Genomic DNA, 25,236 nt, shown 5'->3' with positions numbered 1-25,236 from the left:
ATGATTGGCTAGTCACTAACCAGTGATAAGACTATAATGGCCTCAATGCCCTGAGTTAGCACACTATCTGTAGCGAGCTGCATAACCAAATACATTTTCGTGTTGACTTAATAGCGGTTTTGTGAACCCACAATGGCTGAAGGAGGAGAAATAGGTTTGGTTGCAGATATACTGTTAAATCCATTTACAATACAGACTTTTCAAGAATAGATGGATTTCATTAAAGGTTGGATAGCTCCAAAGCTAGCAAAAATAGCAAATAATATTGCAATTTTATTAAGTTTTCATGAATCCACGCGTTCATAGTAAAAACTTGAACAGTTTAATGACAGTATTTCTTAAGTTTCAAGTCACAGATTATTTCCCGGCCAACAGCACCCTCTAGTGGGCGTGTAGTAAAGCACACCACACTCACAGCTTGGATTGATTCGACATAGCACTACAGAAGGCCTAAGAGTGACATGCACGGCCCGCCACTGCTATTTAGAAAAATTGAACTAGCCGGTTATTTAAATTAGGTTGAAAATAAACATATTTTATTGGGCGGGTGGGGTTAAATTAATTAAAAATAATCGATTTGCTGACCCCCTGGTCTACGCTTTGTTTGGGTCATAAGCTTTAACAAATACAGTTCCACAAAAAACAACAATCTTTATTGATATGAATGTTATACAGTACAACCATGCTAAATTAAAGTCCACATTCACTCAAGACAAAATGCTTGTTATGGCGTGGTGCACAGTACACATCCAAATGGAGTTGTTTTGTTTGGTTTATATGCTGTCAACATACAAGATAGTACAGCTTGTAACGTGAGACTGCCATTACTTTTCAGACACACCTTGTAGACTACAGTGGCATTTTATATTATAATTACAGCACAGCATGGTCAACTGAAAGTTGAAAACCATAGCTCCATAAATAGCGAGGCTTCATTTGACTAGAAAATATTGAAATGTTTTTTTTGTGTGTGTGTGTGTGTGTGTGCGAACTTAGACCAGCACGTAGACCATCTTCTCAAAAGTACAAGTAAATAGCTTGTCTGGGAACCGCTAAGGTTGTGTCTTCTAGTTCTTGACAACCACAAAGCTTTAGCTAGCGTTTGAATTTCATTTTTAAATTCCTTTCAGCGTTTCAGGATATGACTTGGGACTCGTGCAGATGCCTCAAGGCCATTGCTTAACCATAATAGCTTTGGAAAGAGTAGGATTTGAGTAGGATTACCATTCTGTGGTCTCAAATAAAAATGACCTCATGTGCACGTATGAGCATCTTCAGTGAAGTGTTGGACATTTACATCTCTGCTGTTCGTTGTCCTTTGCTCTGGATGATTCGCATGATGGACTGAACCACTTCTGATGTGGTGCCCTGCCCTCCGATGTCTGCTGTGTGCAACTGAAGGGTGACCCCCAAAAAACAAACATTGCATTAAAAGGACAGCGCTGTGAAGGGCAAAAAAATGTCACAGAGAAAGCAGGACTCACCTGGGTTTCATTCATGGTTGTGAGGACCGCATTCCGGATCAGAGTTGCGTACTCATACAGCCTGGAGGCACCCAGAAAAGGAGGAGAAAAAAAACAAGTTAAATAGTTGCATGGCAGATGGAGGCGGAAAGCGCGGAGACGTACTTAAGATGGTCGAGCATCATGCAACTGGCAAGCAGCAGGGCGGTGGGGTTTGCAATGTTCTTGTTTGCGATACTCTTGCCAGTATTCCTCGTGGCCTGGGGGGGGGGGGGGGGGGGGGAAATCATCATCAGCTCTTTGTGCAAACACATCTGTTACAATTTCTAACAGAAGAGTTGTCGCACCGTTTCAAAAACGGCGTAGTCACGGCCGTAATTGGCTCCGGGAACCAGGCCAGGCCCTCCCACCAGGCCGGCGCACACGTTGCTCACCACGTTGCCGTAAAGGTTGGGCATCACCATCACATCAAACTGCTGAGGCTTGGACACCAGCTGGACACATGCATGCACGCACATTCACACGCACGCACACACACACACACACACACACACACACACACACACACACACACACACACACACACACACACACACACACACACACATTCCTGTTTAATGGTTTTGTGAGGTCCGGAAAACTCCAGATAAGGAGTGAGTTGCTGATAAGTTTAGAGCACTAGTGTTACATTTGAAGACTAAATGTCACGCCATTTCCCACTTCAACTTCTTTAAAAATAAAGAAATAAAAAAGTGGACTTGAAACTGAAATAACAGTAGGAGTGAGGTTTCTGAATGGGGACATTCAAAGTCCTCACCCCTGTTGTGACTTTGGTTAAAATATCGTTTGACGTTTTCCTCTCATTAACCACGCACACACAAACATAAACACACACAGTGAGTAAAAAAAAAGTGTGTGTATCCAAGTGTAATGAAAATACACACCCAACAATCATTTTGGGTGAATTTGTGAGGACCTCTCTGAAACTTTAACAGATGCATATCTAGACCCTCTTGAAGCCTTTAGAATGAAAAACTTGTGAGGACCGGTCAAAATGTCCTCACTACGAATGGTATAAAAAGTTAGTGGTCCTCACAAGACTAGTCATACAAACACACACACACACACACACACATATAGAATAAGGTGGATGATGATCACACAATCAGTTGGGCCTGTGCCACTTGTTGAATCTTAAAATACTTTTGAATGTGCTTTGGACATTAGTTTTGATTTGAACTAATGAGCCATCCAGAATGTAAGTCTATTATTAGTCGTTAAACTGAGATCAAAGGATCACAGTGCGCCATTCTTTTTTTATTGCACTCCACATGCTTCCTAATGATCTGCCAGTAGCTCCATTTTCAAAGGACAACCGACGCCTCTGGACAAGAATCAGAAAACCTTTATTTGTCCCACAATGGGGTTATGTCCATAATTTGTAAAATCACTTCAAATGAGTTCTACAGAGTATTTTAGGAAGATTCCACGTCATATAGCTATATTTTGCGTTTTAAGACTGGCGCTGCATATTCAGGAAGTCTTGTTTTTGAGTTGATGACGATTGCATTTTGGGTACTTTGTTTGGTCTGAAAACTTCGTGTTGATGGGGAAATTAGAAGGAAAACACATAAAGAAATAACGCGATGGTGAATCGTTGTGTGTTGCACCAAGAGTACTATTTGATACTAGTTGACACAAATTCCCAGCAGACAAATGAGCCCATTTCCAACCGAGCTTGGGCGCCATCTTGTGCATTTTCTGGGACGCTACATTGGAGTCCTGAAGGCTCAAATTGATACGGGAGGACTTCTTTAATCGATTGCATTTATGCTTTCCTCCTCAGAACTATTTGAATCATATTGATAACTGGATGAGTAACAAGAAAGCCTTTTCTCCGAATTTGAAGGCATTGTTTTGATTCTCGAGCAAGGCAAGACGTCTTGGCGTGACGTCACGAACAAGGGGGCGGGACTTTCTGAAACTCGGCATCTCCGAGGTCATTTTGAAGTAGTTTTGGGACACTTTGACTCATTTTATTGGTGTTTTGCATTTGACTAAAAATATCATCAGTCTGCGTGTTTTGGCTAAGGTTTCTTACGCTGCATTGAATGTTTATGTAGTCCTAAAACTCAATATTCTGTGCCACCTGGAATTTGAGTGAAAATGACAAAAATCCTGGCACTGGAGTGGACACATTTTTGCACGTCTGCCAGTGAATTATTTAAATAAAGTCAGATTACTTTCACCGATAGATTTTATTTATGAATTTAAGCTTCTGGTTAGGAGTTGGATGTGGCAGAACTAGCAGAACTCGTGGGGGGTAGCACATCTGCCTCATAGTAATCGCTTGCAAGTAATTCCAGACATGTAGACCCGCCGGGCTATGCAGCTTCATTGCTTGTTTTACGATTGTCTTTACTTATGCAAATTAATGTTGAAAATTCAGCTTTTTCATCATAGAGGATGAGATGTATGATTTAAAGAAATCTGATTTGAAAATTGACATTTTAATTGAATGCTATACGGCGCAGCCTGGGTGCAAACCTTGCCCTCTCGACATGTTCTCACCTGCATGGTGGTGTTGTCGACAATCATGCTATCAAATGTGATGTCGGGGTACCCAGAAGCCACCTCTCTGCAACACTGCAGGAACAAGCCGTCGCCCAGTTTCCTGTTGGCAGCGAACAATTAGCCCCACAATATGACGCCATAGAAGAGAGGCTCGTGCGACTCACATGATGTTGGCCTTGTGGACAGCTGTGACCCTTCGTCGACCTTTCTCTCTGGCTAGCCGGAAGGCATATTCAGCAATTCGGAGGGAATTGTTCCTGGTGATTATCTTAAGAGACTCCACAACACCGGACACACTCTAAAAAAGGACAAAGGAAATATTGAGCCATTAAGGAAGCTTGACTGATGATGGTTAAGGATTTTCGCCACATTAGCATCAGAGTGGAAAATGATCCAATTTGACTTAAAAGACAACCAACGCCTCCGGTCAAGTTGTGTCCATAATTTGTAAAATTGCTTCAAATGACTTCTACTGAGCGCATTTTACAGAGAATCCACCGCATATAGCTATATTTTACGTTTTAAGACTGTCACGTTTTGCGAGGTGGTGATGGCGACCAACGGGGGGCGCTGTCGGCCCCGCCTGCACCTGCACAGGTGCTGGTCGTCCCGATCAGATTGGCGACCAGCGGGTAGCGACGTCAGCCCTGCCTGCAGCCTCGCAGGTGCTCGTCGTTTAATCACTGACACTTAAAAGGACACCCGGCACGACCATCCGGTGTCGGTTTATTGTTTGCTGCATGCATTGTGTATGTGTTTGTTTAACCTTGGCGGACTTTTACTTTTGGTCTACTTTTGCTACTTTGTATTTTTTCCATTCAGATGATTTTGATGTTTTACATTTTGTTCCTGCTGACTTTATTTTAATACAATTTGTCAAACAACCTCCTGCTCCCTCCTGCCTGCTTTTTGGGATCCGCACCCGCCATCACCACCTTGCAAACCTTGACAAAGACTCGCAGTGAATATTCCGGAAGTCTTGTTTTTGAGTTGGTGATGAGTCCTGACGTCACGTCACGGAAGGAACGCCCCTGACCGAGAAAGGACACACTGTAGCAGTCCTTTCATCACCTCAATGCATTTTGCGGTACTATATTTGGTCTGAAAACTTCGTGTTGATCCATGTTGATGGCGAAATTAGAAGGAAAACACATAAATAACGCGATGGCGAATCGTTGTGTGTTACACCAAACAACTATTTGATATTCGCTGACAAAAATTCCAAGGAGAAAAATCAGCCCATTTCCACAGAGCTTTGTCACCATCTTTTGGGTGCTACATTTCTCTCCAGATGCCTCAAAATGACACGGAATAAATTCTTTAATCGATTGCAAACAATGTATGCTTTCCTCTTCAGAACTATTTGAATCATATTCATAACTGGATGAGTAACAAGAAAGCATTTTCTCCGAATCGGAAGCCATTCCTTTGATTCTCGAGCAAGGCAAGACGTCTTGGCGTGACACCACGAACAAGGGGGCGGGACCTTCTGAAACTGGCCACTTCCGGGTTCAAATTGAAGTAGTTTTTAGACACGTTAAGTCATTTTTATTGGTGTTTTGCATTCGACTAATATCGTCCTGCGTGTTTTGGGTATTTTAGATGCTATAAAACGTTTTTCTGATGTCAGCTAGGAAACAAAAAAGCGGTGTCGGTTGTCCTTTAAGGGGTCCAAATATTTGTCCAAATAATGTGTCTGTGTGTGAGAGGGTGTTTGTTTTGTGGCGGTATTTGTTTTTATTTTTTTTCTTGTATTTTTTTTTGTGAGAAATGTTCGCACCAACCTCATGCTCCAGACTGCTGTACTCTCCCTCTGTGTTCTCCCGAATAATCATGATATCAATGTTCTTGTGGCGAGTTAGGACTCCTGGGAGGGACTGGCAATGCATCACATTGGCATACAGGTCCAAGCTTGTACTGTTGAAACATTACAGGAAGAATTAAACAACTAGGCCCGCGTAAAACCACTAATTAAAACTTACCGAAGAAGATTATTTCTGGATTTGACAGAAGGGGGCATGGTGTGTTTGGTTTCTATGTTACCTGTCGGGAGAATTAACAACGTAGTTGACATTAAACTCAATTAAAGCCATCATCATATTACATTATCTGTCAACATGCGTTGCTCCACCATTTGTGTTCAAATGTCAATTCTATTTTTTAACCTGCCTGTGCCCTTTTGCATTGTTTGTTAGCAGTTAGCTAACAAACAATGCAATGCATTCGAAGCAACTGGGGAAAACTGGGGATGACAGAGAAAATGATTCACCTTTTAGGGCTACTCCATTACGGCGAATGGCAGTAATGGCGTTATTGATGTCATCTTCAGTCTCCAATGCAGAATTGACTTGAACCACCTCAAAGTCCACCGGTACACAGCTGAACCTACGGACAAGACACGGTGAAACAACAGCTCAACTGAATGTGTCCAGATACCCGCCAGTTACAGTGTTTCTGTTTGCCATTTTTGTATCCAAACAAATATGCGAATCAAACCTCTGAAGATGGAGGACACTGATTCGCTGTGGCGACCCCTTGACGGGAAAAGCCGAAAGGAAAAGAAGATTTTTTGTACCAACCTGAACACTTCCCTGACGTGACTAAACAGCTCTGGACCGATTCCATCTCCAGGTATGAGGGTGACAGTATGTCTGCCACCATACTTTGCTGGGGGAGGCTGTGGCAAATATGATGACTTTTAAATTCGTAGTGTTTAATGTGATGCATTGTCGTGTCGCCATGTCACATACTTACAATGTTATTTCCCTTTAGGTGCAGACAGGCAGCATGAAAAGCAGATCAAACGTTAGAAAAACAAACTCAAATTGTGATAAATAGGATCTATTTAAGCGCGTACAAAGTTAAAACCTAAAACTGGTTCACACAATAATTGTAATGACATTTTTTATCAACGACCGTAGATACGTGTATTCAAACTGACGACACTCACAGTCAACGCCGTTTTATTCCTGCGAGTTGTGACTGTTGTTCCAAAAACCTGAAGGATCACAATTAAAATAAAACTCCGTCAGCGTTTGACTGAAGGGGAATTGAGGTGTATTACTACTAGTTTATACACATTTGACCTTGTGTATAATTAAACAAGTTTTGTATAGAATTCAAACACAGACGGTCGGGGTATATTAACGAATCGTTCATCGTCTTACTTTCAAAGTGTTGCCAGCAAATGCAGCCCGAAAAGGTTGGACTATTTTGGGCATGAGAAGTGCAGCACAGGAAGCAGCCATCTTGGGTTAGTGTGAGTTCGCAGCGGTAGACGAAGACAGAAGGCGGACTTTTTTTCTTAAACAGAAACTCATCCAAGTAATTGTCTCTGTAATAAGTCTATTATTTTTAAAATGAAACGCACGACTGTACAGGTGATGTTGTGATTTGGTGACGAAAAAAACGTACTGCAGAAGATTAAAGTGGTTGCGGAAGTCGAATTAATTTCCACCACGTGATTATGTTTGCGCATACTCAGTTCAGAAGAGCCAATATTGCAGGAAGACGTCGTTTTTTTATTATGGGTGCGTTTTCCACCCCTCCTTTATGAAGAAACAAATGAACGCGTTTGCGTGAGTTGCATGTCTTCCCAAGAGCCGCTTCCATCGACGAAAGCCCCAATGAGTAAAATGCGAAAAAAGTAGTTGGGCGTCGAGGGCAAATACTTTTTTCCTCCCTCACACCAGCGAAGCGACAGCGACGAGCAACGCGACATTTGACTCAAGTGTGGACACGGCAAGTAGACAGAAGTGACAATAATCTTCTACAAACAAGGTGTTTTTGCGTCTTCACTATTGGAAGTTTCTATTAAAAAATGTCACCAGCAAAAAGTCGCGACTAACTTTTTGCTTGATAAATCTTTTCAGAAGTGTTCCAAGTGCCCTGAATTGCTCCTTATTTAAAACATTCATATTATAATGAAACAAACTACGACTTACGATGCTAAATTGCCAATTACATTATCAACGATCTCCTCTTTTTTTGGGTAAAGTGTTGCATCATTAGTTAGCCGAAGCCTTTTTTTATTGATTAATGCAAACATCATCAATTTTTTTGATGAACTGAAAAGTGAAGTTTGTCATGCAAGTTGCTATTTAAATACCCCTGGAACTTGCTTAGCAACCACATCAATGTATATACGTCTAACACTGATTCAATTCCATATAATGACCTTGAAGCTTAATTTATTCATACGACTCAGCATTAGAACCATATCGCTACTGTATCTCGGACTGCCTGAGGTTGAGTTCTAATGTTTGTTGGAGTGGCCATGTTTCTTGAGAAAAAAATAGCTCACACGTTGTTCCTTTACGCATGTTAAAATGTGTACTGTGTGGAAAGTCGGTATGGTACAGAGGCAGAGTGAATACAAACATATGCACTGTAACACCCCATAAAAGAATACGTTTTTATTGTGTATAATAATATAATAATAATAATAATAATAATAATACATTTTATTTCAAGCGCCTTTCAAAACACCCAAGGACACTTTACAATAAAACAAAGCACATAACAATAAAACCATAAGTAAAATGATACATAATAAAATAGCAGAGAGAACTATACATTGAAAGCAATTTTAAACAAGTGGGTTTTGAGGTGAGCCTTGAAAATAGGGAGGGAGTCAATATTGCGGATGTTGGGTGGAAGAGAATTCCAGTGTTTGGGAGCAGAGCGGCTGAAAGCTCTGCATCCCATCGTGGTGACTATTGGACTGACCTGTGTAAAAATTGTCTTTTTATACACGCACACAGGCAATTGAGTGGTTTGTTTTTATTTCTATCCCAGTCCAGCTCCACAAAAGAGGCAATCATGCGATTAACAGGTAGGTTTTGATTTTTTAACCACTTGTAGCCAAGTTGGTTAATTCATTTTGCTTGTCCTTAGTGCTCTGTTCCATTTGTCTTCACAGGTCCCATGCGAGCTCTGGCTGTGCTGCTCTTGATGGGGCTCGTATGGTTGCTGGCAAGCACAATATTTGGAGGAGAGACTGCTGCTTTTGTGCATCAATTCCTCAAAAGTAAGGGATGCTGCTATACCACTACATATTATGTTTTCAGCTAATAGCTCAGAAATGATGAATGAATAACATATCAGGTTATTATTAAGGATGCAACTTCGACAGATAATTATATAGCCACAATATCATCATCATCATCATCATCATCATCATCATCATCATCATGTTACGTTATTAAAAGCAGCCCATCTCATCAAAAACATTACTTTTTACCAGCTAAAACACAGTCTTGTGAACTATGGAGACCATGATATTTTGTGACTCCTATTCAATAGGAACACATATTAATAAAATTTGATTCCCCTGGTCACATGACAATAATACCACTGACACATGCCTTTAAACGAGACTTCATTTTCTACATCCACTTTTACTTAACACAAGCTTTGAAGTCCCATGTTATTTTGCCATCAGTACCAATTAGTTTTCAGCATTGTGTAGACAGAATAATGGAATTGTGCCTCTTCTTACATGTGATTTTTGTCTCTGTCCATTTCTCTCTCTTTTTTTCCTCTCTCTCTCCTCTCAGACGCAAGTCAGGAACCAACCCCTGGTAAGGATGTGGTACTAGTTTGTATACGTTCATAATAATAATAACAAATGCACATTTATTTGTATACATTTGACGATCTGCAGAAAATCAATTAAAAAGACAAATGAATGAATAAAATGTGATAAATTATAATCAGAAACCCCAAATGACACTTAGCCCCATTCTTTTGTCAAAAGAGAGTTTTCAAGGTCATTTTCACATTTGTATTCTGTAGGCCCCTCGGGTGGTGAGTGGGTGTTCGCTGCAGCCTTGGAGCTGCATAGGATAAGGCCCGATCACACATGTTCTGTGTGGACCTTGCTTTTGGGGGGGCTTGCAGGTAGTGTGAGGAGGTATAATGTCTTGCGGAGGTTTTTGACGTGGGTGGCAGTTTTGAGTTTTTATCCCAAATGTGACATGTCTGGTATTAATGCAGTATACAATATTTGTATACAAAGTATACAAATACAAAGTGTCGTTAACAAGCGTATCCAAAGCAGTTGTTTTTAACAAAAGAAGCCAAGGAGCCCAAGATGGCGCGCGAGTAGGCAGCCGTCTGATGCACCTTGCTTTTTTTGTTGTTTTTGTGTTTTCTTTTGTCACTGTGTGCTGTTGTGCGTCGTGTCGAACGGATACGATTGTTTTTCAGCATTTTTGACCACGACATTCATCAAGGAGGAGACTGTGCTGAGCGGTTGCGCCTTTTCGGCAGCATGAATATGCCAGTACTGTTTTTGAGTGGGAGGAATGTCGGTGCCATTCGACTGTCATCGCTGGACAGCTCTGGGGCCATTGTGCTTTTTTGCGCCTGTACCCGCGATAAGAAGAAAGGAGCGTCAGCGTAGAGCGCTGATGCGTATATGGAACTGTCGCGGGATGGAATTGAAGCTGATTTATGGGGGACAGGAGATGTGAGACAATCTCTTTTCGTCAATGGATGCTACAGCTGCGTGTTTGCTTTCAACATTTAGCTTGACGTGCACATTCCACCATGATATCCCTGATCCACTGGTGAAGAGACGCTTTGATCCTGTCCTCTTTCATCTGGAACTGCTTAAGAATGAATGTCTCTCTATGTCTTTGTGTTGTCATGTTATTTGTTATGTAGTTTTTTTTTTTCTTTTGACTTCAAGACGGCGCCGCGAGAGTGGCTGCCTTTCCAGCAGCTCCTGTGTTTTGCTTTTCTACTTTCATTTCTTTCCATAACTTTGCTGCCGTGAAATATAAAGTTCTCCACTGCGAGACTAATAAAGGCAAATCCAATCCAATCCAAGCCTTCCTCTTTGGGGAGCTTCCATTTGTAATTCAAACACTCACAGAATGATATCATATTGTTCAGGGTACGTGGAGAACTCCATCTACTCCACTGTAGTTAACATTGTGATCTTTTTTTCTACTTTTTTGAGATGAAGTTCGACCACGAAGGTATAAATGCGGCCTTTCAGCAGCATGCCCCCCCAAACATCTGGCTTTCCGCCTGGTGTCGGGAGCTGCCAACGTCATCGGCCCCAAAATCTGTCTAGAAGATAAGATGTGAGATTTGCTGCTTGTTGTTTTTTTTGTGTTTTCTGTTATGTCATTTGCTTCACACTATCCCCCTGATCCCCTCCTGTGACGCCTTTTTTGGAATGCTGAACTTACATGCACTTTATTTTAACCTGCCCCATGTTCCTTTGGATCACGCTTAAGTATTTTTATGTTCTCCTCTGTGCTAATTTTTTCCTGGCTGCATTTTGGCCTTTGTCGAAAAAAAGTTTAGTCGATTTTTTGCTTTAACCTAACTTTCTCACTTACCCACAGGTTGTTAAGCAGTGTGAAAAACAACGTTGGCAGAGGATTAAACATTGCTTTGGTGAATGGTATGATGAATCAAGTGTTTTGTGACTATGTTGCGCATCTGGCAGTCATTTCGACACACGTTTTTGCCTTCATTTCAGGGGTAACGGGCGAACCTTTGGAAACAAAGTTCTTTGACATGTGGGCAGGAGGTAAGAAAAAGAAATGCGTAAGTCAAAAGAAAAAGACATTTTCAGGTATGAAAATTCCACGACACTCAGTTCCTAGATGAATATCAAAGACTAAACTCTTTGCACCTTAGAATCATATTTGTATGGGCAACATCACTTATAATGGAAGCATAATCAAAAATGATCACATCAAATATTAATCTTTGAAATTACTTGAGAAAATGAACAAAAACTGCGATTTGTCAGTTAGATACTTTTTGACAACAAAGTACTATTTCATTCACCCAGAGGCACTCATGAAATGATAAACGGGGTTGACTATTGTTGGTCCTCTGCTCCCCCCAACCTGAGAGTAGTGACCTATCATAGCTGTGTCCGGCGCCGCCATGCCTGGACATTAGGGATATATAAATAGGGCCGATACGACCAGTCAGACTTTAGTTCGCTGACGAAGCCTCTTGGATAGGAGGCAAAACGTCCGAAACCTTCAAAATTGTACAGATGACGGCTGAAGAAACCTTCTCATCGATGGACCACTCCTGTACGACTGAGAGCTTACACAGACGAATATATGTGACCTGTATAAAGTGGATGTATACTGCTTGGCAGCAGCTTGCTTACTTGCTTGCTCTCTTGGTCCCTCTGGAAATTTATTTTTGGCATCAGGAAGTAGAAAGTCATCCACTAACTACTCGCGATCATATGTGGCTATCGAGATACTGAAACAATCACTCAGTGTTGAAACTTGCATGATATTTTGTTGCAAATTTGGGTTGAAGTCCAAAATGTTCAGCTTTTTGGTGCGTTTCTTCTTCAAGGCACCACTGTAAATGTCTTATCAGGTGTAAATGGAAGTGAAAGACTAATTTATACCTTGTGTGATGTTTGTCCTCAGATGTTTCTGACCTATTGAAATATCTGCGACCGCTCCACGAGGGAACACTGGTGTTTGTGGCCTCCTTTGATGATCCAGCTACAAAGTAATGTTCATACTTTCATTAGTGGAATCCTACTCTGTCTATAATTTTATGTCACCTTAGTTTTAGTACACTGTTAAGTACCCCAGGTGTAAGTTTTAAGTTCGCATTAATTTTTCTGAATTCCTCACTTCATCAATCTATATTAGTTGAGAGGATAATGGATAAACATAATAATTACAATATAAAATACAAACTGTCAATCAATACCAATGAGCATCATTCATAATCCAATGCCTGTTAAATCCTGTGTCTCACTACAGGCATTCTAAATGCCTCTCTTAATGTCTAAAATCTCTATTAAATTAAAATGCTCTCCCCACCGCGCACCTTTTTCATTACCAGGTTGAATGCAGAGTCTCGGCGACTGTTTGAGGAGCTCGGGAGCACTGCCATCAAGGAATTAGCTTTTCGGGACAGCTGGGTGTTTGTCGGTGCCAAGGGCATCGAGAACAAGAGTCCATTTGAACAGGTACACTTTCAAACTGTGTTAATACTGGTTTTGGACAGTGATATACATATGGCCACACTTTGTAGATAATGAAATGGCCTTTTCACTTCACGATGTCGCACTATTCCCTGTGAATTTGACTTACATTGATCCCAAGGTGCATTCTAAATGCACTGCAACATATTGAGGTAAATAAAATAAACAATAGGCAGGATACAAAGGTCTCGAAATTATAGCTAGGTTCGATGTATAAGTGTCCTCGAGAGTTTTGAAAAGTGCTTAAAAATGAAATGTATTGTTATTATTATTATTATTATTAAATTACAGGTAACACCCGAGTTATGACCGAGTTCCGTTCCGACAAACGGTCGTAAGTCAAACAGTCGTAAATCGAAAAGCATTCAAAATGGCTGACGCGGGGATCACGTGATCATAACAAATGACGACACACTGGCATCTCCTATACGACTGGATAGTATACAATGTCAATCTGTTGTTTTTAAGCAACATTTTCTATTGAATACTATTATATACCAAAATGTTGACAGTTCATTTATAAATCTTGTAACATTTAGTGTCATTTTAATCATTTTATATGTTGTATTATCGATCTTTATTACTGTGTCGGCGCACACGCTTTCTGCTGACACAATACGCACGGCTTCCCACGCATGCGAGCTGTCCAAAAATGGCTATCCCTGCTAATGGAGAAGCCAGAAGAGGTCACCTGTCTCAAAGAGGTGGCGACTCCGACCATGAGCCCAATGTGGTGTTTGCGTCGCGGCGATCCCACCCGCCTCGCCTCGGCGTCAGTGGACACCCCTCCCACCCCCCGATTGCTGTGCTGTGTTGCTGGAGAAAATTGTTATTATTTATATGGTATCGTCATTTTATGCAATGTTGCTTCGGCAAATACACAATATTGTCACGTTCGGATTGACAGCTGGGAGTGGGGCCACGCCTCCCCGCTTCCACACTTCCTTCTTCAGGACAGTGGGTACGAAAACGGGACGCAGTCAACTTGTATTTGTACTTTGTATTACCCTGGACTTTGTCTTCGGTGCTCGGTCCGATTCCCTGCCCCCCCCACATCATAATCCTTTTGGGATTGTTCCGTGTGCGAGTTGCTTCTCGCCATTGTCGGGTTTCCTATTGCCCCGCCCCCCACTCGTCGTTTTTGGTATTCTTTATTTTTGATTATACCCCTGATCCTCTTTTTTGGGACCAGTGCTTTGTTTTGTAGCATAATAAATCATCCTGCACGGACCTCTGTCTCTGTCGCGTTGCTGGCTGTAGCGGTGGCAGCCGCAGAATAATAAAAAAAAGGTCTGGTGGTCGTTGTCATAAGTACGGGTGGCCATAACTCGCGCCGGTCGTAAATCGGATGTTACCTGTATTTTTTGTTTACTCATTCACTGCAATTCCCGAATTTATTCGAGAATTGAAAATATGATACGAAGCGCCATTCCCAAATTTGTTCCGGGAGTTTTAGTTTTTCTTGCGAGGGGTGCCGATAAAGCGCTGGTCAGATCTATGACAATGTTTTTCTCTTCCATGGGGGGTAGCATTTCCATCTTGTATAGCCACCACCACTTGCACCTCATATAACTCCAGATCCATGTAATTTAGGAATTTACTCTTTTTTTCTGATGAAAGAAGAGAGTCTAAGGCAGGGGTCGGGAACCTTATAAAAAAATATTTAGAAATGTTTTTCAGTGAGAGCCACACATACGCACATGCACACACGCACGCACGCACGCATGGTTACTTTTCAACAAAATGTCAGAATGTATTATTTAAAGTAAAGTTGTGATAGTACTCACCATTAACATGAATGGTTTGAATGGTTTTCTGTTCCTCAAGATTGTTAAAAATCGAGCTAAACGATAGGAATTAAAGTCAACTTGCCGGGTTGAAGTTACTGCTAGCTAGCCTGTACACTGCTCATTAGCTTCCACACTTGCTTTCTGGTGTCTCTCGCAGAAGTACAGTATATTGATGCTAACATTAGCACGGGGCTTGTCAAAGTGCAACTGACATTCAACTGTTTCATTGATGGCATTGTTTTATTGAAAATTAGAATCAGAACTTTTTCTCACCACAATTGCAAATCCTTCGGTTTATTCAAGCTGAAGTGTATATTTTTTTACTCGCCTGGCTTATTTAAAAGGGGCGTTTAATTGTTTCAACAACGGCCAGTATCATCCAATCAAAATTGCGCTTTCTGCCAACCTAGGTCAGTATCATCCAATCAAAATTGCACTTTCTGCCAACTGCAGCCCAAACTGGAAATGAGCAGCAAAAAAGCGTGAATATGTAATTAATATTATCGGCGAGCCAGATGCAATCATCAAATGAGCCATATATGGCTTGCGAGCCATATGTTCCTGACCCTTGGTCTATCGTTTCTTACGCTGCATTGAATGTTTGTGTAGTCCTTAAACCCAATATTCTGTGGGTCCTGGAACTTGAGTGAAAATGACAAAAACCTTGGCACTGGAGTAGACACATTTTTGCATGTCAAGCTGAGAATTAGTTAATTAATGGTCAATGTCCTCAATTTGCATTTAAATGTGTGTATTCAAAGTCGCTTATTTCATTTGTCACAAAAATAACTATATGTGCCATTAATACTCCGTATGCAAGCCCTCACTGCATTGTCAGTAAGGAGCTCATCTTTCCATGTTGCTGTCAGATTTATTTTGTTTGTCGTTCCCATTAGCGGATGAAGAACAGTAAGAGCAGCAACAAATACGAAGGATGGCCAGAGTCACTGGAGATGGATGGCTGTATTCCCTTACGGCCCGCTGTGGAAGTTTAATTCAGTCCTTTACAGTAAACTCTTCAATTACAACCGACTAATCCAACTGATGGAAGCCAAGAAGCAACTGAATGTGCAACCTGATTCAGTCAAACACAGAGAATGTGGGATGTGATCTTGAAAGTAGTTAATGTGGGGTGTGCTTGTTGTAAAAGGGAAACTTGACAGGTGAAGGTCTACTAACAACTGAGCTGGAGTCGGTTGTCCTTTATGAGAAAGTGATCCCTGCCGAAAACCTGAATCCATTCCAGAAAGCTGTACCATATTCTCAAGTTCACTAAACACTTTTTAGCAATTTCATGAAGGGTAAACACTTGTAGTTCTGCTTCAAGTTTAAATGTAAACACTGTGTTATATGTTAAAGTCAAAATAGCTCTTTTAATGCTGTGACACACATTTCTGTGAAATTGCATAATAGAAGAAATTGTTCGTTACCATCAAACCTGATGCACAAGCTTCCCCCATGTTGACCAACATCGCAAGACTCGACGTTTCGGTTACTTGTTTCACTATGAACACACTATTTATTGAAAGGCCAAACAGAAGCTTTGCCATAAATATTCAATTTTTTAAACAGTTCAGGTTTGAATAATATCCAATGCTGGTTCATATTTGTCCACAGAGTGCAAGTTTATTGGAATTTGTGTATGTCCTTTTTTCTTCCCTCAATGTTTGATGTGAAATTATTTAAATGAATCGAAATAGAACTCCGTATCTTGTGCTGCTTTTGAGTCGTGGGAATTTCATACAAAGCTTTGTGTGTGACAAAAATTACTTTAAAATAAAATCAATAATTTTTCGATTTTTTTTTTTTTATTTAACAACAAAGATTTAAAACATGACAAACAACCCAATGTTGCAAATTAAAATGAATGGGAATATCTATGGCGGCCCAGTGATCAAGTGGTTAGTGCGGTGACCACAGTGTATATGTGGAGCGTTCGATTCCATCTCCAGCTGCCCTGTGTGGCATGTTCCCCTGTACCTGTGTGGGTTTTCTCCGGTTGTCTCCCACATTCCAGAATTATGCATGACAGTTTAACCCAGAGCACTCTAAATTATCCCTTGGTGTGAGTGTGAGCATTGATATCCTTTTCGTCTGTGTTCCCTGTGATTGGCTGGCAACCGATTCAGGGTGTCCGCTGTCTCTTGCCCCAAGAGAGCTAGGATAGGCTCCAGCACCCATGTGCCACCCTTGTGATGATGGATGGCAGGATTGATTAAACTATAGCTGTCTGTCTAGCTGTCTCGTTATCTAGCTATATAGTTTACTGCATATAAAAAAAGCTGTCACAAATTGGAGAATCCTGATGAATTTGCTCCTGATATCCACCAGAGGGCGACATAGTGCACGTGTCAGCCGTGATATGAAGGTTATTCGGTTCACAAAGCTCAAGGCATTTCTTTCTCCTTGTGGACATTGTGTAGTGATCTTACACAGATACAACCATCTAACGCGTAATTGTGCATTCACGTTTGTGTAGCGACGCCTCTTCTTTCCTTTCAATGTTTTGAAATGCAAACAATTTATGACTACCGAAGGCATTCCTTTTTGGATGATCACGGGTTCGGTTGACAGTACAGAACTGTAATTTGTTTCTGTGCAGGAGTGGTACTATAACATAGCCATTGCGCGCTCTTCTCCCATCATTAACCTGTGTAAGCCAGCTCCAGACATTTATTTGACATTGAATAGATATATTAGTACAGTATTTATGGTTTACTTTCTCAGGCAAGGCACCCCCTCCCCGCTGTGTTGGCCACTCCCATCCCCTCTTTCGCACTGGGCCTGGGGGTGACGAAGAAGATCCTGGAGCCGTACCTGTTTATGTATAGAGAATATTGGCAGGTGTGTATGTGCAATGTGGACGTGGTCCCTGAAACTGCAATTTCAATGTAACGCACCTTCGGGATGTTTGCAAATACTTTATAACCTGTTCTAAACTCATCATACAATTAAGCTAATCTCCAATTAGCTTTCTAAGGTAGTTGCGGATGTGTTTTTTCTCGATTTTTTTTATGGAATATATTTTATGCAATTCTTTATTTGCCCTTGCGCTTGAATTAAAATATCTGACGTGTAAGGCACGACAGACGGAGGGCGAAAAGGTTACCACGTGGACGCAGTGCGCTCGACGATTGGTCACAAGGATGTGGCGCTGATGAAGATGATGGTCGTGGCGATGATGAAGGTGCTGCTGCTGATGATGATGATGATGATGATGATGATGAGGAGGAGGGGATCCCCGTGGCAAGTGTAAACGGGCGAGCAGCCGCAGCAGCAGCGCTCAGTTGAGTTGACATGAGAGGCCGCCTGACACGAGAAGTCGCCTCCATACAGGCTTGTTTTATTGGACTTATCAAGCATAAGAATGTCCTCGTGTGCTGTCAACAACACGATTTTTTGGCCTGCTAGCCAAGTCGTACATGGCCGCTCGCGAGCGGCGGACGGGCACAGTCGTCTGGCGGCGACGGCGTCGGCGACAGGCGTCGTGTGAGGGACTTGAAAGAAGCCGAGCAGTGTCGGCACAAAACCGGAGTACCTTCGGATAGAGGAGATACGGAACCGGGTCCCTCGCCCGCGACGGAGCTGCACAGACACCGAGGTTGTAAACCAGGGTCGGCGGGTAGTCTGGGGAATTTCCAGCCTTCAGACCCCCGACGTCAAAATATACAACGGCTGGATTTTTAATGTTTCTTTTTTACAGTATGGTTCCCTCAAGTGTTTCACAAAATATTTTTCCATTGTGAATATCGGGATATAACGTTTCTCCATTGGAATACCTGGCCTTTATTTGTGCTGAACTGGCTCGGTGTTTTTTTTCTTGGAAGAAATCCATCGCCTGACCAGACAGACATACAGACAGACACATGTTCTATTCAGGTGAGTTAAATGTATTCATTTGAATTTTGTTGATGTGATGTTGGAATGTTCTCCCCGTCCAAGCATATGACCAACTCTGCCTTTGAATGGCTGCAAACCATTATTTACTTGTACTCTGATATTGCGTTGTTTAAAGTCAAACCCATTATGTTTGATTATGTGTGAAATATGGCACCATCTTATTATTGTACATTTGGCTTGATTTTGATCCTTGATGCTGTCCATAGCCCTGTCATGGACATGTAGGACATCACCTTCATAACAGTAAAGTTATGAAAGACAGAGGAAAGGAAAAAGAATTAGTAGAAAGACAATATAGTAGAACACGCGAGGACCGATATTGCACATTTTGATGAATATTGACATCAGTCTATTTAAAAGAAATCTAATGGCAGAAAAGACCTCAATTTAAAAATGTGTTGTTTTTAGGGAATTATTCAAAGTTTCAGGTAACTTAATTTTAGATACTGCTAACCATGCACCTTTTGCTTTGTTGGAAATTAAAACAAAGACATATTTCAGTTATTTTGAATTGTTGAAAATCTTTACTTCTGCAGAGAACTGTAAATAGATATTTTCCCATTCAATTTGTCATTTAACTGATGCTAATGACTTTGTGTTTCCTAAATCTTTTTGGTAGAATTAAAAAAGCTTGTTGTCTAAAAATAGATTTTTAAAAAAGTCAATGTTTTCCAAAACTGAAGTTGTTTTAAAAGACTATGATTACACATTCCACCAAAGTCAAGACTTGACATTTGCATAAAAAATGTGGCAATATTTATATTTTCTTCCCTTTTTGCTAAAAATGAATATCAGCTCTATGAATCACTGGCCATCCTGATCCAGGAGTCAACTATAAATACATGGTAAAAAAAATCCACCTCGTTTTTGTTTCACACGATGCATTGCACTTTCCTTGTGTAACTTCGTTGCATTGTTCGAATAAGCGTTTCATATAAAAAAATACATTGGCGGCCTGATGATTTTGGCTAATGTTTTAAGGGCCATAATCGACCGATTTAATGTAAAAATGAATTATTGACAGATAAACATCAATAGGTAACGCTATTTCTGTAATTCTTTGCTCGTGTTTATATTTTCAGTGTCCCAAAAGGAAATGGAAGGTAATATTAATGAACTTGTCAGAAATCACAATGTCCCATCACTAGTGAGATATTTTTAGAACAGGCCGGGTTACTCATGGCCCTTGGGGATGACCGGGGCCCATACCGGTGACCTGTGGTCTGCATTTTGCAAACTATGAATAACCTCCTTTCACAGCATTGGACTTTAGGATGTTTCCAAAATACACATGTGTTTTTCTTATTTTGCTTCCTGTACTGATGCCCAAGTATTGCATCTGATGTTCACGGCAAGGGTGAGTGGGTGCTGACTTGACTAAAAAAGGCCGACAGCTGCTGAGCCACTCCAGTCAACTCTGATCTCAGCCGGCTCAGTCATCCATTAAGCCAGCCTTTTGCAGGCGCATAAGGGAAAAAAACCTTGTTTGACACGTAAATAGCAATCTAATTTCCATTCAACAGTATCATTAGATGTTCTCCCTTTCTCACCTGCACTCTTTTCCAGAATGGTTCAGCTTCTCCGAGGGTAATGAAAGACCAAAAAAAGGGCTTAGATAAAACATAGTTGTTTGTGTCTCTCCACACAGTGTGTCCTACGTACACTCTGCTCGCCTATGGCTGACCTGGATTTGACAAAAGGCCTTGTGTTTCCAGCTTTGGTTTGCTCATGCAAAGAGAACAATTAGTGTGTGTTTGAATTGACTTAATGTTTTAAGGAGATGTCAACATGTGCTCCTTAGGTTGACAATGCAACATGTGCTTATTAAATGTATCCGCTGAGCTTCAGGAGTGCAGTACTAATGACCCAACTGATGTTTGCGAAGCAGCCTTTTTTCACATCACATTAATGAGAACTCCAGTGCCACATAACGCCATCTCCCACCATCATTGAACGTCTGTCTTGCTCTGTGGGAATAATGCTGAGTGGGGACGAAGTGTCGCAAACATTCAAGTGCTCCATTAATAATGCTGGAGAAATGCAGTTGCATTAGTTTGAATTAGCTTGAATCACTTACCCATTCAGGATAGTCTTTTTCAACTCTACTACGACTTACCATCACTCAATGTTGTATGTATGAAATTGCCCTGCACGCCACAATTACTGACTCAAGTTCAATGGTTGTGGATTTGGAATGAAAATAAATAAGGTGAGGAATCTATTATTATCAAGGTATTCACAGTATATTGTAGTCCAGGGGTGCCCAACATCTCCATCATGAGTGACCGGTCACCTGTGGACTGGTCCCAAGTTGATCGTGAAAGCTGCAGGGGGAAATTGTGTGTGTGTGTGTGTGTGTGTGTGTGTGTGTGTTGTGTTGAGTGGGGTGTATGTGTGAGTGTTATTATCCATCCATCAATTTTCTAATCCAGGTATCCTCCCAATGGTCACAAGCGTGCTAGGCCTTATCCCAGCTGATAAGAATAGACAGGGTATGCCTTGAACTGGTCACCACCCAATCGCAGGGCACATATAGACAAATAACCATTCACATTCACAATCACACCTCGAGTTTCCATTAACCTGCCACGCATATTTTTGGAATGTGGGAGGAAACCGGAGTTCCCGGACAAAAACCATACAGGCAGGGGAGAAAATGCCTACTCCACACAGGAAGGCCGGAGCTGGAATCCAACCAAGCACCTCTGCATTGTGAGGTGAACATGCTAACCAGTTATGCACATGTTGATATGTGGTAACTGGTAGATCTTGGGAGGTTGGTTGCTTGCAAATAAGTCAAAAGCACACAAGCTGGACGATGTGTGGGTTCAGTTCTACTCTGTGGTGGTGTTGATTAATGTTTTTTTGCTCCTTTACTGTAGTTGCCCAGTAATTTATGGGACCAGTCCAGGGTAGACATGGGCCATTCCACTACTTTATAAAAAAAGCAAAACTACCCTACAAAAACATTGATCACAAATTATATTACTTGGAGATTTCAAAATACTGTAGACCAGTAGAAGTACTTAATTGTCAGAAAAATATTAGGTAATTTTCTTCTTTTCTCAGCTTTGGGAAAAAATGTCAGAGCGAAAATTAGCTGATGTATAGTAAGTTATGCTATTGAGTTGGGCTGGACATCGATTCAGATTCCCCAAATCGATTACATTCAACAAGCCTCAATTTGATTTGGTTAGTTTTCCAGGGTATGATTAATCCGTTTATCAATGTTTATGTCAGTTTCCAACTGTGAGGGCGCTTTATCGATTGCTTGTGATTGTTGATTTTGGAGAATAGGGATGATTAAAGTTTATGAGTTTCAAAATCGATTTGATTTAATTCGACTCACAAGGGCCCAATGAGATTTGATTGACATTTCACCCTGATTGATTTTCGATGAGAATTCTATTCATATGCGGAAACAATTTGACTTTCAAAGGATTACATTTATCAAGAATGTTTTATTGAACAGGACATGACTAAAGCAATATGTAATCATTTCAACATGATGTGGCGCCGCGAGAGTGACAGCTCATGTCAAAATACACTGTAGACTTAAAGGCATCATCTTCGATGTTGACGCAAAATACAGTGCACTGCACTGCACTTACACTCGTTGTATTTAACATATACTTTAGCTTCCTGTATCGATTTACTGTACATTGCCAGGCGTTTAAGCAAAATTCTTGAAGCACTTGCCCTCCTCTCCCTAGACTGCTGCTCAGTTGTTGTAGAATGCCAGCTCTGTTAAATTCAAAATGCTTAGCACAAATTTTATCGGTCTTTAATGGTAAATTGTTGTTTTGTTGAAGTGCGGTTACGAAGGTGACACTCTTTCGCTTGCCATTTGATTGGCATCTGTGGAGTCAAGCCTCTCTTCATTGACACATGTGCTGGCTTGTGCGCTTGTCTGAGAGCCAGAAAATGTCACAGCGTTAGAGTGTGGCCGCAGGAAAACAATATGCAATATATATACTGTGTGCATATATATATATATATATATATATATATATATATATATATATATATATATATATATATATATACAGTAAAGTCTCGTTATATCGAATCGGATATATCAATAGTCCCGGTTATATCGATACTATTTCTATGCACGCACGGAGAAAATGCAAACAGGGTCGGATATATCGATAATCCCGGTTATATCGATATATAATATCGATATATTTACTGTATATATATATATATATGACATTATATCGATATTCTTGGGAGTCAGAAAAAAATATTTAGATATAGTACGATAGTACGATATAACCGTACTATCGATATGTCCGATCCTGTGCCGTACTGCATGAAGCGGGGGCAATAAATGGGGGATCTTTGATATGGCATGTAATCTTCTCATTGGGTTTATGGATTGCGTATCTTGCATGCTTTTGTACTGTAGTGAAGTGAAAAATAAACTTATGCATTAAATAAAAACATCGTTTATTATTTTTATAACGCACTCTTGCAATCGTGACTCTGAATATCACTCGACATTGTTGATATTGTACACTTGAAACAGTGATTCTTGCATGCAATCTAGATATCTGAATACAACACAATTAAATACATGTGTGGAAAATGAAAACTGCAATGTTTACATTACTTACGTTGATGAAGTATTCTGCGAAAAACTGCACGTCGAACTATTTCGCGATGGAGATGCTTGTTGGATTGTCCCCCACAGCCACGATTGCCTTGTACATTGTTCGGATATCACAATTCGTTTCCCCATGGTTGAAATTGGTGTCAAACAACTGTGTACTGTATAAGAAGACTACAGGTCCGAAGTCCAACGCTTCACATGCAGTCTTTATTTTATCCTTACTCTTCAACCACGTTGAAAAAGTATTTTGCGGCACGTCGAATTCTTTGCAATTGAGGATTTCCTCCTTGTTGGATTCTCCTCAACACCCACGATTGCCTTGTGCAGTATTTCGTTCCGAGGTCACAATTCTTTCGTTTCGCCACATTTGAAAATGGTAGAAAATGGCCTCTGCTACACTGCGCAAGACACGGAAGTTGGTCATGTGACAAAGTCACGTGACCAACTGTGCGACTGATACAGATTTCGATAATGGTGGTACCGTATAGAAACCCCTAAGCAAATATCGATTCACCTTAAACAGCTTTTGTATCGATATAAACATAGCAAAATGGCCGGCCGGAGATGAAAAAGAGCACCGTAGTAACTGGATTATCATAATAACCATGTAACAACTGTCCACTCTATCCACATACAGTAAAGTCTCGTTATATCGATATTCAAGGGAGTCCGAAAAAATATCGATATAACCGGGACTATCGATATATCCGACCCTGTTTGCATGTAATTTTCTCCATGCGTGCATAGAAATAGTATCGATATAACCGGGACTATCGATATATCCGATATCGATATAACGAGACTTTACTGTATTTGGGAAAATACAGTGTAAATTATTAGATGTCATCAACATACAGAGGGATACTTCCATGTTTATGTTGATCATCAGTGAATTAGTAACATGAGAACATAAACAAGGCAAGTTCATACAAGAGAACCTTTGTTTTTAAATCCCCGGTCCAATTATGGTGCATTTGATTCCGTAATGTGCAACTAACCATCCGGCATTTGGCAATCCAAGGTGGCGGGTGGTTGGGATTAGATTACTGTAAACCACAACAGCTCTTGGTAACAAGATAGAAAGCTGGAAAAGGGCTGCCCCACATGCTAGATTAGAAGGGCACGCCACTAGGCCAAGTTCACCAACTATGTGAACTGGATTAACAATCTCATTGGCCCGTTGAGTATTGATTGAATTTGCTCAACAAATCTGTCACTAATCTAGTTGCTTCTGTCTCTTGAATGTGGTTTTATATTTGTTTTTGTCATAATCAAGCTTTCAAATCCGAATATGAATACATAACCGGGACTATCGATATATCCGATATCGATATAACGAGACTTTACTGTATTTACATCACCAAGCAATGAGACTGAGCCACAGACATTGTCGACAAGTAATAATAATGACATCCAAATGTGATTGTGGACAAGAGGCTGTGAGAAAATACATGTACAGTACATACTATCTTTAAAGACTCTATAAGAAGTTCACAATGAAGTGAACATGGGCAATATAGTTGTTATTTTTATCTCATTCTGTTGCACCTCCCTCTCCTCCTCGAATCAACTTTACAGTAGCTGCCTTTGTTGGCACACACATTTAGCCGTAGCTGCTGGTTTCATTCACACATTCATCCCGAGCAAATATTTTATTAGACAAAATCCCTCCATCCCTCTTTTGTCTGTGCCCCCCTCCCCTCTTTATCTCTCTATTGTTCTTATTCACACACATTTTTCCCACCCCTCTTCGAAAGCCCCTTGTTCTCTCCCTCTTCTTCCAGCTCCCCAGTTTCTAATTCTACTGTCCAATGCCAATCCCTTCCTGTCCCCCTCAACACTTTTTTTTTTATCTAGACCCCGAATGAAGATAAATGTTCACTTAAAAAACTGTTATGAAGT

The 25,236-nt window shown here is 40.8% G+C and overlaps 3 protein-coding genes across 8 annotated transcripts in view; 2 read left to right on the top strand and 1 right to left on the bottom strand.

The window, feature by feature from the left end:
- Positions 1-631: 631 nt before the first annotated feature.
- Positions 632-7,440, bottom strand: idh3g (isocitrate dehydrogenase (NAD(+)) 3 non-catalytic subunit gamma). Its single transcript, XM_088993543.1, has 13 exons — positions 7,205-7,440; positions 6,988-7,035; positions 6,792-6,803; positions 6,617-6,714; positions 6,307-6,422; positions 6,020-6,080; positions 5,822-5,954; positions 4,202-4,335; positions 4,035-4,137; positions 1,811-1,957; positions 1,629-1,723; positions 1,485-1,545; positions 632-1,395 (listed from the first exon to the last, which is right to left on the bottom strand). Exons 1-13 carry the CDS (start codon positions 7,283-7,285, stop codon positions 1,294-1,296), a joined length of 1,191 nt encoding a protein of 396 aa, XP_088849669.1. The 5' UTR covers positions 7,286-7,440; the 3' UTR covers positions 632-1,293.
- Positions 7,441-7,546: 106 nt separating this feature from the next.
- fam3a (FAM3 metabolism regulating signaling molecule A) lies at positions 7,547-16,615 on the top strand. Of its 5 annotated transcripts, XM_088993589.1 has the most exons (10): positions 7,554-7,778; positions 8,835-8,871; positions 8,959-9,066; positions 9,596-9,619; positions 11,005-11,131; positions 11,399-11,457; positions 11,536-11,586; positions 12,461-12,545; positions 12,888-13,014; positions 15,716-16,615. In XM_088993589.1, the coding sequence occupies exons 2-10, from the start codon at positions 8,859-8,861 to the stop codon at positions 15,812-15,814; spliced, it is 693 nt and encodes a 230-aa protein (XP_088849715.1). In that variant the 5' UTR covers positions 7,554-7,778; positions 8,835-8,858; the 3' UTR covers positions 15,815-16,615. The 5 variants fall into 5 exon arrangements, with proteins under 5 accessions (XP_088849708.1, XP_088849701.1, XP_088849693.1 ...); XM_088993582.1 differs by having other exon boundaries at positions 7,547-7,778; positions 8,840-8,871; positions 11,399-11,586; XM_088993575.1 differs by having other exon boundaries at positions 7,547-7,778; positions 8,801-8,871; positions 11,399-11,586.
- A 1,445-nt stretch (positions 16,616-18,060) lies between these two features.
- The window catches only part of wnk3 (WNK lysine deficient protein kinase 3), a 56,067-nt gene continuing 48,891 nt past the window's right edge, over positions 18,061-25,236 (top strand). For both annotated transcript variants that reach the window (XM_088993532.1, XM_088993524.1), the window contains exon 1: positions 18,061-18,698. The gene's annotated coding sequence lies outside the window, so the exon portion shown is untranslated. The remainder of the gene's footprint in view (positions 18,699-25,236) is intronic.

This window comes from Hippocampus bargibanti, linkage group LG01, assembly GCF_051943395.1.
Source record: "Hippocampus bargibanti isolate YZ-2025 linkage group LG01, ASM5194339v1, whole genome shotgun sequence".
Classification (NCBI taxonomy): Eukaryota; Metazoa; Chordata; class Actinopteri; order Syngnathiformes; family Syngnathidae; genus Hippocampus; species Hippocampus bargibanti.
The sequence above is the reverse complement of the archived record's forward strand: the minus strand, read 5'-3'. Positions and strand labels throughout refer to the sequence as shown.

What these genes read in the sequence shown, in the direction of transcription:
- fam3a (XM_088993582.1), top strand. An exon ending in CTTTGACATGTGGGCAGGAG is followed by an intron (nt 11,587 to 12,460) that starts GTAAGAAAAAGA and finishes GTTTGTCCTCAG; the next exon opens with ATGTTTCTGACCTATTGAAA. An exon ending in ACAAGAGTCCATTTGAACAG is followed by an intron (nt 13,015 to 15,715) that starts GTACACTTTCAA and finishes CGTTCCCATTAG; the next exon opens with CGGATGAAGAACAGTAAGAG.
- idh3g (XM_088993543.1), bottom strand. Translation starts at nt 7,285, where the DNA reads ATGGCTGCTTCCTGTGCTGCACTTCTCATGCCCAAAATAGTCCAACCT. An exon ending in GTCCACAAGGCCAACATCAT is followed by an intron (nt 4,138 to 4,201) that starts GTGAGTCGCACG and finishes CGCTGCCAACAG; the next exon opens with GAAACTGGGCGACGGCTTGT. An exon ending in ATGATGCTCGACCATCTTAA is followed by an intron (nt 1,546 to 1,628) that starts GTACGTCTCCGC and finishes GGGTGCCTCCAG; the next exon opens with GCTGTATGAGTACGCAACTC.